The following is a 12,942-nucleotide window of genomic DNA, read 5'->3' on the forward strand; positions in this document are numbered from 1 at the left end:
AATTCATTTTTTTCATTTCTAACATTATTTTCTCAAATCTTAATTTTCTACCTGAATTAATCTTTTACAGTGCTGTAGAAGAGACACTTTTTTATCCGTATCACTCAGTTCCTGTTTTACTTTCTTTGTGTTGTTGAGTTTCTTCATCTACTTTTCATGATATATTTGAAGCCATTCATTTTTGTTAGTTAAAATTTTAAGTATTTCGGTGTCTTGAATTCAGTAGTTGAGGAGTTAGGATCTTTTGGAGGAGTCATGTTGTCTTGCTTTTCATTTTTCTTGAATTTCTGTGTTGCAATTTATACCTCTTTTGGTCTGGACACTTCTGGTTTTATTATTCATCAGCCTAGTGTTGAGGGTTCAGTCTCTATTGCCACTCAGAACAGAAGACAAACTGCTGAACTGTCAACATCAAACTGTAAACGATGCAGACCGGTGAGATGGGTCAGTGGTTAAGAGCGCCTCATCTAGAGGACCTGGGTTCAATTCCCAGCACCCACATGGCAGCCCACAGCTGTCTGTAACTCCCAAGACCTGACACCCTCATACATACCTGCAGGCAAAAATACCAATGCACATTAAGTAAATAAATTAAAAAAGAAAAAAACTGTAAAAACCACAGAAGCACAGGTAAAATCTGTTAAATCCTGCTGATATCAGTGATGATCTTGGAAATGAAAATAGGAAACTTTTGTATTATTGTTACCACCTTTGTGTATTTCCCATCCCTCCTGCCCCATGCCTTGTAGAAAGAACTCCCTCCCTTTTTTTTTCTGTTATTTTTTCAAGACAGTTTCTCTGTGTTCCCTGGCTGTCCTGGATTTCACTTTGTAGACCAGGCTGGCCTTGAACTCATAGAAATCCACCTGCCTCTGCCTCCCAAGTGCTGGGATTAAGGGCATGAACCACCAGGCCTGATTTAGATTTTATTATTATTGACTTTCCTTTTCTCAGGTCATCAGTAGGCAGCCTTTAGTCTCCATCTTATATAACAGTCCCAAGGTCCCTTGTAGAACACATTTCTGATTTATTTGATAAGTTTGGGACTGAATTCTATTACAATCCTGTTCATGTTATAACGCTAAGCTAATTCTTTAAATGCATTTGTAATCCCTACGTTATTTTGATATATTCAGTAAGTTTGATAATTGAAATGTTTTTAGAAAATTTTGCAAGCTATATGCAAATGCCAAAAAGCAATAAAATATAGGAAATGGCTTCTGCAACAGAGTATGGGGTCTAGTTTATGTGTTCGGCAAGTCTTTCAAGTTTATTGCCACTCGACTATGAATTTCCTCAGATGGAGGCAATTGAACAAAGTGTTACTTGTGATCTTTAATAACCTTAATATTGTATTCATTTATGATTAGAGTTTTGCTAGGATTAAACTATTTCCGGTTTTAAAGTTCACACGTGAAACCTGTCAAGCTTTTTTTCTGCTAAATATATTTTCCCTTTCACTTGATCTTTTAGGGCTTTCTAAATATCGACCATCCAGTTCCAGATCTTCCTTAATGCCCCAGCATTCATTAGGCTGTGACATCATACCACCCACAAAACCCCCGTGGAGTATGGAACTGTCCCGAAAGGGAATAGGTACAGTTACTTGTTTTTTGTTTTATGTTGTTTTGTCTCAAGAAAAATTTAAATTCAGAGTTAATTTATCAATTTAAAAAATACTGAAAAGATAGGAAACTTAGTTTTCTTGCAATACATTGGTTTTATATTTTGTAACTCTAAAGACTGTTTCAGGTTAGTGTTTATCTGTTTCAAAAGTTGTGTTTCTGTTATAGAAAATTTGTAAGTAACAGCAAGAAGAAAAATAGATTCATTATGCTTTTCCACACACATTGTAATACCTGTGACTGTTTGCTCTTGCCTTACAGTCAGACGTCAATTTCAACACAACCCTTAGAATTGCTGTCATTGTGCCTTTATATAACCCACAGATTAGCCCCTTATTTTTTCACCCAATGCTCAGGATTGCTGTTTCATTCATGAAAACGCAGTGCAGACATACACAACTTACATTTAAAGTTATTCCATACAGGACTGGCAAGATGGTTCTGTAGTAAAGGTGGCTGCTGCCAAGCCTGATAACCTGAGCTTGATCCCCAGAACCCACATGATGGAAGGAGAGAAGTAAAGTTGTTCTCTGAGCCACACATAAACACACCACACACACACACACACACACACACACACACACACACACACACACACAGGTTTAAATTATCCCCTAATAATTGGACTTTCCTAAGAAAGGTCAGCTCATGTAAAGACTCCTTTACATGTCTTCAGCTTCTTGTGTCCATTGTTGCTTCCTAAGCAAAGAGTATACTCTAAATAAACAGCAGCTGTCAGATGCTGTGAACTACCAGGAGGAGGGATTAAGTATTTGAGTGTTGAAGGAAAAGGAGTAAGAAAAAAACCCACATAAGCAAGTCATTTCTGAAGACTTTCCAAAAGTCATTAGTAAACCTTAAACATCTATGGATTTCTGCTTATGTTTCAGTGGGTGGATTTTGCTTGTATAATGTATGTTTTTGTATGATATAAACAGAAGAGTAATGTTTATTGATCTGAGGAAGGAACTTGGGGACCAACTGTGATTAATAGTAGGCTTCAGCCAAAAGCAACAGCTCAAAATGCTTTAGTGTTAAGACCACAGACTACAGCCTTTTGTGAGGTGTGTACATTTATGTAATAGATTCACACAATGTGTTTCAGAGGGAATCCAGCTGGGACTTTGGCTTGCATTTTCAGGAATGAAGGGATTGACGATTGTTTCTTTGGCTCCTCCTCTCACTTCCTCCTTCCTCACTTCTCTCATCTCTCATTTTGATCTTTTCCTTCTCTCCTTCTCATGCATGTGTGTGTGTGTTCTAAATTGTGTGTGTGTCTCTGGAGACTGAACACAGGGCTTCTACATGCTGTTCTAAACTCCATCCTTAACCTTTGTGTGCATGTGACTTTGGTTTGGTATGATTTCACTGATTCATTATATCTATTAAATGTTTACTACAAATAGGGAGTTGTCTACTCAACTAAGTTATAGCTGAAGGAGTTTCAGATTTCTTAACATTAGTCTGAAAATGATTCTTTGACCTTCTCCTTAGCTATGTAAAAGTCAGCTCTGCGTTCCTAGAGTCAAGTCAGTTTCTGTTCCAAAACAAGTTTGAATACATGTGTTTGAATGTTTTAGTGATGCGGCACATCAATGGTATAAAAAGCAATATTTAACACTTACTGTGTGTGGTTTTATATCATTGTTCTAGTAATACTTTGAAAAATACATTTTCAGTTTTATTTTGTAGTTTCTTTATGGTATTGTCCAGTCTCATCATTTGGGAAGATCAGAGGAAGCTAAATACAGGACTAGAGGTGGGAAATAAGGAAACCTGGAAGTTGAGGTTTAGCTGTTAACAATGTGAGGAAGCAAGAGTACACTGGCAATATTAATTTAGAAGAGTGTGTTTTACAAATGGTAGTATTCTAATGGGGTCTTTGTGTGTGTGTGTGTGTGTGTGTGTGTGTGTGTGTGTGTGTACGTGTGCATTTTGAATTTCAAATATAGCTTTTTCCTAACACATCGTTACATTGGATGAAGTAGCTTTTCTAAACACAACAAAAGCTCTTTTATTAACAGATGACAAGCAATAGAAGTATCGAACTATTTCCTTTCTCATTTGTACATTTATTTGTGTGTGCGTGCATACTCTTATGTTACAGTGCACATGTAGCCGAGTTTGCAGGCATCAGTTCTCTCCTGCTATTACTTGTGGTCTGGGATGAGACTCAGGTTGTCAAGCTTGTTGGTAAGCACTAAATGCTGAGCCATTCTGCTGACTGGTGTAACAGTGTCCTGTAGGAGCAGGATTTTCAGATCCAGCTTCTGGGGTGTCAGACAGTCAGTGTTAGTCTAAACCAAGAAACATCAAATAAGTTGGTTGTGAGGTGGAGTTCCTCTCTGCCTTCTCTCAGAGTTGGGAATGTGTAGGTGCAGGATTAGTTAGGTTCCTGAAAGAGCACAGTGGAAAGAAAAGGAACGGTCTCCCTTCGGTCTACAGACTGTAGATTGAGGAGCACAGTGGAAAGAGAAGGGACTGTCTCCCTTCGGTCTACGGACTGTAGATTGAGGAGCACAGTGGAAAGAGAAGGGACTGTCTCCCTTCGGTCTACGGACTGTAGATTGAGGAGCACAGTGGAAAGAGAAGGGACTGTCTCCCTTCGGTCTACGGACTGTAGATTGAGGAGCACAGTGGAAAGAGAAGGGACTGTCTCCCTTCGGTCTACGGACTGTAGATTGAGGAGCACAGTGGAAAGAGAAGGGACTGTCTCCCTTCGGTCTACGGACTGTAGATTGAGGAGCACAGTGGAAAGAGAAGGGACTGTCTCCCTTCGGTCTACGGACTGTAGATTGAGGAGCACAGTGGAAAGAGAAGGGACTGTCTCCCTTCGGTCTACGGACTGTAGATTGAGGAGCACAGTGGAAAGAGAAGGGACTGTCTCCCTTCGGTCTACGGACTGTAGATTGAGGAGCGCATGTGAGGTTTGGGGCCATATCTAGCTAAGGTCTCTTTTATTCATTGTTGCTAAAACTTAGAAAAATTTTGCCCTGGTTGCCTAAGAATGAATAGACAGCATATAAAAATCCAACAAGTTACAGCTTTTCTCGAAATATCTAAGTGAAAGGCCCCTTTAGCGGTGTTCCTTCTTTATGTTGTCTCCCCAGGTTGAGAGCTGTTGATGTAGATCCCTTGCTTTCTTTATCTCATGAGGCAAGGCGACTTCTCAAGGACTTAGAGCCAAGAAGCAAGATGATTCTCAGTGGAAATGTCTTACAGACCTCGTCTAGGAGGGATAGAAACAAAACACAGTGCTTTAAGTAAGATGGAGAAGACACGCATATTCTGTTAGTAGAGGACAGTGATAAAATGCTTTTAACCACCTCCTCTTCCTTTACACACACACACATTCTCTCTCTCTCTCTCTCTTCCGGGGCGTGGGCAGGTAAAGAAGACATTTCAGAGTTCATTTTGTGGAGGCAGTAGGTCCAGCAAGCCATGGGGTAACAAAGGAGCGGTGTAAGCATGGTTCCCTTCGTTACCTTTCCCTCCTCTTTTCCCGAGGAAAAGAGAACAGGCAGGAAAGGCTGTGTGGTTCTGTGAGTGACAGATAGAGCATCATAGAGCCTCTCCCTCCCAGTGCTGTGCAGAGGGGGCAGCAGGACTTTCTCCTAAGCTTATTTAGTGATGGCAGGGATGAAGAGCAGAGGGGAAGGGCGTGAACGTGGAGCAGAAGGAATTCCCTAGTGATTTCTGTGGGGAAGAAGGGAGTCCTGCAGCTGTCTCACCCGGGCTGCTGGATTATGTAATTCCTTCTTGCATAATTCAGAAAACACAATTCTGGTACTTGAAATCTTACTTTGAAATTAAAACAATTTGTTTTAAAAAGCTTGGATGCTTTCCCTAGAGATTTTTCTTTTGTAACTCAACATGAAAAACAGACTGATTTTTTTTCTTTTTAATCTATAAATTACAATGATGTATTTCAACAGCTTTTTTAAAAATTTGATCTAAAGAATCAAAGAACAGAATTCCTATCTTCCCTAATAGAAACTACTACAGACTTTGTCTTAAATATGATCATATACCTCCCTAATGGGAAAGAAGTCAATACAATTAATAGATTGTTCACTGTTTCTTAGGCATTCGTATCAGATATACTGCAAAGCTCGCAAGTTGGGCTTTTATTAAGTACTTTCATTTGTTTTACAAATGTTAAGTTGACTACAGCTTGCTTGTTTGTTCAAATTTGATCTTAGGGAAGATTTTACGTTGGATAGAATAATTCAGAATATCTTTTGTATAACACAAAATGGAGAAATTATGGTGTTTTGAATTATGTGTTATCTCTTCCTCTACTATATCTACTATCTAAAATAGAAAAGGCATTTTTCACATCACCTAGGGGTTTTGTCAGTTTTAGAGTGAATGCCACCGAGCCATGCTGAGCCATCTCCACGGCTCTGGTTTTTATTTTCAGAATGCATTTGTTTAAGCCAGTGTCCACTGAAAGTACACATTGCAGTCCTCTTAACATTTATATCTTTAAATTTATATTCTAGTCCACATCTTTTTCTCTCTCCACCCTGCAGTGTATTTAGTAAAGAAATTGTATTTTTTATCTAGTTTTAAGGTATATAATTTTTCTGTTTATTTATGGTAGAGGTAACATAATGGAGTTCTTTGTAATTTCTGTAAAATTACAGTCCTACCTAGACATGTAATTAGATTCAGGTTTATCAGTGGTGTATATTTCCATTTGGAAATATCCACTATCTGATTGACTCTTTTCCAAGGTCAACTATTGTGGATGTTCAGGATCTAAATGTATTAACTCATTGAAGATTACAAAGTAATGCTATTCTAATTAATCTTTCCATTTTTATTTATAGGGTGGATTAGTTCTATAAAGCTAAATTTGTCTTCATTATTACTCAGTGGTGTGAGCCATATAGGAAATGCCTCTCTCTCTGTACAGTTAATAATTTTAAAACAATAAATGCATTGGCCAGCATCCTTTAATGGTGATCAGTTTCAGTTCATATTTAGTATCCACAATCAGTATTGAAATTGCTATATCTTTAGACGTCTTTTAAGGTTGACACCTGAGTTAGCTGGGCAGAACTTGAAGTTCCTTGCTGTTGGATCTAATGCTCCAGGCTCATCTTATAAGTATTCTGCTCAAACTGGAGCCAGTGCTTTGTCACAGGAGCCGTCGATCCTGTCACCCAGAGTCTTAAAGCTAGTTAACTTCTGTGTTCTCTGTGTCAAGAAAAATTCAAGATTCGTAGTCAAGATACCCTAATGTGAGCTATGAGACCTGCAGGTAAAGATGAGTTCACCTTTGACGTGGTTGTAGGTGTTCCCTAGGAAAGAGTAAAGCGCAAACATCCATTTAGCCTTTGCCTCTGCTGGGAAGCCCAACTTCGAAGGTAACTGTTGGCTTTTCTGATTCCAAGCAGCTTGGCCACTGTTTAGGAGTGATGATGAAACCTGTGCAGCTCAGGGCCGGAGGCTCTGAAGTGCAGATAGTTTAGACAGTTGCCAGACTCAGTTGATGGAGAATATCACACAACGAGCAGGGAGCCCAGGTGTTTGTGTGCCGTGAACGTTGTCCCATTCCCTGGCTTTGTCTTGTGAGCTGAGTCTGTTTTTCTGTACTTGTAGCATGAGGAGTATACTTAATTCTTTAAGACTGAAATTAAGATCATGTCATAGCACAGTCTCATGTCTGTTAATAGTTTCCAGGGTCAGCAGATTATTAGAACTGAAGGGGGTATTTGAGGACATCAAGTTGCTTCTTAGATGAGATTCAGCACATCCTTAGGTTAACAGGACAGTCTCATCTAGAACACGGTATCCTGGTTTTCAGTTCTTGTCTTTTGTGCTGACATAACTCCTGTCTTTAAGAACATTTCCTTTCACAGCCTGCCTACTCTCCTGCGTCTTCAGAAGAGGTTCCCTTTACCTATATATTCCCGACACTGTCTGAACAACTAAATGGGTGTTTCATTTCACTAAGATAACATTATCAGGAACTGAGATAGTATATTTGTGCATTAGGAATTTTCTAAGTCTGAGTGACTCAGTAAAGTACAGCCTTCCCCCATGGTAGTTTAGGGCAGAACAGTATTTGAAGGAGTTTTATTTTCATTGGCCGGTATAGATTTTAGTATATAGTGCACAGGTATTCATTATTGTTTAATCATAATACTTGGAAAATATTTACATTCAAAGGATGATTTGCTAATACACTAGCAAATTTTTTATAGGCTAGATGGACCTAAATTAGTTGACTTCTCGCCAAGATGTTGGCAATTCTGTTGAACTTACTGGCTATTGTATTTGGATACTGCATGAGACTGTCCTCAGCGGCCTCCTGGGATAGCTGTCCTTTTTACTGTCAACAGAGATTCATTTGGTGTTTTCCTCTTGAAGGTAAAGAGCAGCCTTTGGAGATGGGTGTGCATTCCATGGCAGCAGCTCCACTCTCGGTGTTTGCTAAGGAGTCTACGTCCTCTAGACACAGCGAGCACCATCATCATCATCACCACGAGCACAAGAAGAAGAAGAAGAAGCACAAGCACAAGCATAAGCATAAACACAAGCACGACAGCAAGGATAAGGACAAGGAGCCCTTTGCCTTCTCCAGCCCTGCCAGCGGCAGGTCTGTGCGCTCGCCTTCCCTCTCAGACTAAAGCGTCTGCAGAGCCCTCTCCAGAGCCCCGCCCAGAAGATGGTGTTAGTAAAGCCTGGTCCTCCATGGAGCATGGTGAAGGGGAAATACAGAGAAGCTGGAGTGCACTGGAGTTCTGGGCATTCAGTTTCTGCTCTTTGTATATCTGGGGTCTAAGGAGGAACTGGTTTTTTTGGTTCTGGATGAACTGTTCCATCCCTTTGTTTCTTCCTGAAAACACAGAGTGACTTCTTTTTACAAAACCCTTCATGTCTCCTGCAGACCCATTCACATGTGGTCTCCTGTAAGGTCAGGTATGCGTGGAAGCTGCTGATGGATGTCATGGGCAAAGGAGCATCAGCAGAAGGAACTGCCAGATCTGTGGTACCCAGCATTTCCATGAAGTGCTGAATAACACCACTTGGCGTTGCTGGAAAGGCAGGCTTTTCTGTAGGACTCAACCCTCTTGGCTGCTCTTCTGTGTAGCCATAGAAAATAAGTACCATCATTTATGAGCTAAGAATCGTATATTTCCTTTTATCCTAAATTACAAAAAGTTTGGAAAGAAATTATTTTTCAAAGCATTTAAAGTAACTATCTTTTGATAGTACATTTGGTGATTTTGATGTTGTAATTTAACAGAACAGTCAGACTCTCCATTATGCTCAAATCAAGATGTTTAAATTACATTTTGTTTTGTCTTCTATTAAGTATAAAGGAATGTGTTCATATGTAAAATATGTGTTGCTGAATGTGAACAGTTTACACACATAACTCGTATTTTTTTCTACAATTACCCTGTATATAAGGCAGGCAGATACTCCATGCCTTTAAACCGAGCATTGGAGGGTAGAGGTAGGAGGATTGTTCAAGACCAACCTGAGATACATGAAAGTCTGTATTAAAAAAGCAAAGTAATGAAAATTACTATATATAACAAAATATGATGCTTTAAGAAGGTGTGTTTTATTTGTTATTTATCGGCTTGGACATAGATAATTTGACCCATTTGGAGAATACCAGCAACAGTTTAAAAATACATGTACAGTGTTTTGTTTTCTTATTTTAACAGTTTGTATGGTTGTGTGTTTTGTTTTTGTTATTTTTTTTTCTGAATTTACCAAGTTCTCTGGTAAATTTTTTTTCATATCTAGTTTTTATCGTTTCCCTTATTACTAAAATGTTTGACTAAATTTCTATGCTCAGAATAAATATTTCAAAAGGGATCCAATAATGCTGGACTTTTAAATAATAAATAACTTTTTTTAAGTTGAATATTCTGCCTTTGTATCACTTTATCATTTTGTTACCTTCCTGGCAGGTGTGTGTACGTAATGTGCCAGAGCACATTTGCAAAGAGCTTTGAACGGAGAGGGATTCGAACTGTCCCCATTAGCAGGGTAATTTCAGTAGACGGAGATGAGGGTAAAGTCTCAGCAGAAGAAACAATATCTTCAGAGCAAGGGTGTGTGAAGATGGATGCTAAAAAGAAATCCCACAGTAGCTCAGAACTGAGTATAATAAAGTATTTATTTAGGGGTAGACTCACAGATCACAGTTCTCTGCCTGAACCGGGAACAGGAACCGAATCCAGCAGCCGGAAGGGGGAGGGAGAGGGAGGAGAATGCAAGCTGCAAGCTTTAGGGCTCCATTTATAGTATATGAGACTACGCCGAAGTGGACTGGTATCTTAAAGGCTGTGGGCTGAAGGAATTGCCACAACAGGTGTGTACAGGATTTAGAAAGCAGTGAGCGTGACCTGGACTGAGTGTGGTCAAGTGGTGTGTTTGAGTTGAGGTCTTACCATGCAGCTCTGGCTCCTTGGAACTCACTGCATAGACCAGGGAAGGCTTGAACTCATGGAACTCTTGTCTGTGCCTCCCAAGAGCTGGATTAGAGACGTTTAATCATGTTTAGGCCTGTGATCAGGTGTTAAAGGACCTAAATTACCCTTACTAATTCAAATTAATTGCATGTTAGCCACCTCCAATTTGTTTTGAAAAATGGAAGTTTTATATTATGGTGTACAATAACATAGTATACACCATAATATAAATTTTGGAACTTTGACATTTCAGAAGAATTTTTTTGTGTCCTGGCTGCAGAGAGTAATACTAGGCAATTGCTGTCTCCATAAGGCACAGTACTAGAACTTGGATTCGTCCGTGAAATCGTAAGCCAGATAGTCAGGCCGGATGCTTCTCCAAAAGAACATTTTGTGGTGACTCCAAATTACTTACGCTGCTGGTTCATAATAGACAGTAAAATGGTTTCTGGATTTGAGAATTGCTAATTATACATGGTCAACATACACTTCAGTGTTTCTGTCTCCTTCCCCAGAGGCATTTTTTAACAGTGTTTTGTTCTTTTGAGCGCATGCTTGCACACACAGTAGCTTTTTAAACTCAAGATAGCAGATGATCCATATTTGGAGAAATTGCTTAATTTTTTAAATTTATTTTATGGTTTCAAAACTTGGTCATAGTAAGAAGGTTTATAATTCTGATTCTAGAAGAATTCTCCTTTTGTTGTTGTTTAGAATACTTTTTACATATTTTTGATTTTTCTTTCATCCAGAGAGAATTCCCCTGGAGCTTACTAGTGAAAGGTGCATAGCGATCCAGTTTTTCTTTGCTTCCCGAATGCTACTCAACACAGTGTATTCAACACTACTATTACATACTAAGTTTCTTTATAAATTCTGGTCTACTTTTAGACTTTGTGGATCTGTCCACTGTGATGGGTTTTATTTTTTATTATTTTATTCTATTTTTTTGTGATGGGTTTTATATGCTAGAGCTGATCTTTATTACTTTTCAGAATGGCTTCATAGGTTTTTTTCTATTTCTTTTTAGCTTGTAATTTACGTATGTAGAACAAATTTATTGTAGTCTGTACTCCTTAGCTTTTTGTTTGTTGGTTTGTTTTTTGGGGGGTTGTTTGTTTGTTCTTTGAGACAGGGTTTCTCTTTGTAATCTTGGCTATCTTGGCTTGCTCTGTAGACCAAGCTGGCCTTGAACACACAGAGAGATCCACTTGCCTCTGCCTCCCGAGTGCTGGAATTAAAGGCGTGCACCACCACCTCCTGGCATGTACTCTTTAGCTTTAACAGATACTTAGATGGCGTTTCCACCATCACAGCCCCACCACCCTCAAAATACCCTTCACTCTGCCAGGCATGGTGGTGCATGCCTTTAACCCAGCACTCAGGAGGAGAAGGCTGGTGAATCTCTGTGAGTCTGAGGCCAGCCTGGTCTGCACAGCAATTTTCAAGACAGCCAGGACTGCACAGAGAAATCCTGACTTGAAACACCAAAAGGAAGCGGGGGGGGGGGGGGGACCCATGTCACCTCAAATTATGACTGATTAATTTTCTGTTCTTAAAATTTTACTTTTTGATAAATTACCACTAATTAATTTTCTAACCCTATAATTCTACCTTTTAAAATGTATTGGATTTTTGTTGTTGTCTTTATTGAGTTATATTTTTCTCTGCTTCCTCCTCCCTCCGGTTCTACCCTGTCCCATGATCCCCATGCTCCCAATTTACTCAGGAGCTCTTGTCTTTTTTACTTATCATGTAGGTTAGATCCATGTATGTCCCTCTTAGGGTCCTCTTTATTCTCTAGGTTCTCTGGGAAGTATTGAATAATTTTTCTAAAAGATACTCTCACTATAGCACTGGCTGTCAACCCTTTAATACAGTTGCTCATGTTGTAGTGACTCCCCAACCATAAAACTACTTTTATTGCTACTTCATAACTGTGATTTTGTTACTGTTATGAATTGTAATGCAAATATCTGTGTTTTTCAGTGGTCTTAGGTGACCCCCGAGAAAGGGTTTTTTCGTTTTTGTTTTTTTTTTACCCTCAAAGGATCCATGACCAAGGGTTGAGAACCACTGTACTGCAGCCCTGTCTGACCTGGCACTCACGTAGGTCAAATTGTTTTTGTAGCTGATGTTCAGCAGTAATCTATAATACCTTAATGTGGTTATTCTTATTAGGGATGTTGCTATTACTATTAATACAGTTATTTTAGGATTCACGATAGGGTAATTTATCATTTACAGTTCTGCAGTGGTTGTACTTGCCTGTGAGCTCACACTTAGGAAGTAGGGCAGGAAGCCTAAGGATACTCTCAGTTACTGAGCAAGTTTGCTGACATTTTAGACCACAGAACAGAAAGATTCTAATGGAACTCATTTATACTGTATAAATCATCTTTCTTATTGTATGAATATTTGAATATTCTTTCCTTTATACTGATTTTGTGCTTGGCTTCTGTGCTGATTGCTCATTTACAGCATTCAAAGCCACTATTCTATAAATAATGGCAATCTTACAGCTTTTTATACTTGTAATTTTCTCTTTTCTCCTTTTGTGTGACTTCTTTCTCTTGCTGAATGAGAGCAGCCGAGCTGGCCATCCGCTCGGCTTTAGGCCGCCATTTACCTTCTCTATACTTGGCAGCCCTTTCTTGTGTGCTGTGGCTTTGAGTTTCACATTCTCCTTTGTTTTGGGGAAACTGGCATTTGCAGCTCTGTTTCTTGATCTTACGGGGATGACTCTTCAAAGAGCAGACAAGCAAGTTGTTGCCACCAGAGTCTCACGGACTGCTTAAAAAGGCCGTGCTAATCCACACTGAAATCCTTGCTGGGGAAAATTCGTTCCCTACTCCCTACTCCTCATCCCTTCT

General features: G+C 39.3%; 1 protein-coding gene across 2 annotated transcripts in view; it reads left to right on the plus strand.

Moving 5' to 3' along the window:
- The window catches only part of Taf2 (TATA-box binding protein associated factor 2), a 66,327-nt gene extending 56,808 nt beyond the window's left edge, over window positions 1-9,519 (plus strand). The window contains exons 25-26 of one of the 2 annotated variants that reach the window (XM_075961008.1): window positions 1,474-1,596; window positions 8,007-9,519. In XM_075961008.1, the coding sequence (XP_075817123.1) occupies window positions 1,474-1,596; window positions 8,007-8,266 (383 nt within the window). In that variant the 3' untranslated portion in view covers window positions 8,267-9,519. The remainder of the gene's footprint in view (window positions 1-1,473; window positions 1,597-8,006) is intronic. The other variant, XM_075961007.1, reaches the window with a different exon arrangement.
- Window positions 9,520-12,942: the final 3,423 nt, after the last annotated feature.

Source organism: Microtus pennsylvanicus, chromosome 2 (assembly GCF_037038515.1).
Source record: "Microtus pennsylvanicus isolate mMicPen1 chromosome 2, mMicPen1.hap1, whole genome shotgun sequence".
In the NCBI taxonomy this organism is placed as follows: domain Eukaryota; kingdom Metazoa; phylum Chordata; class Mammalia; order Rodentia; family Cricetidae; genus Microtus; species Microtus pennsylvanicus.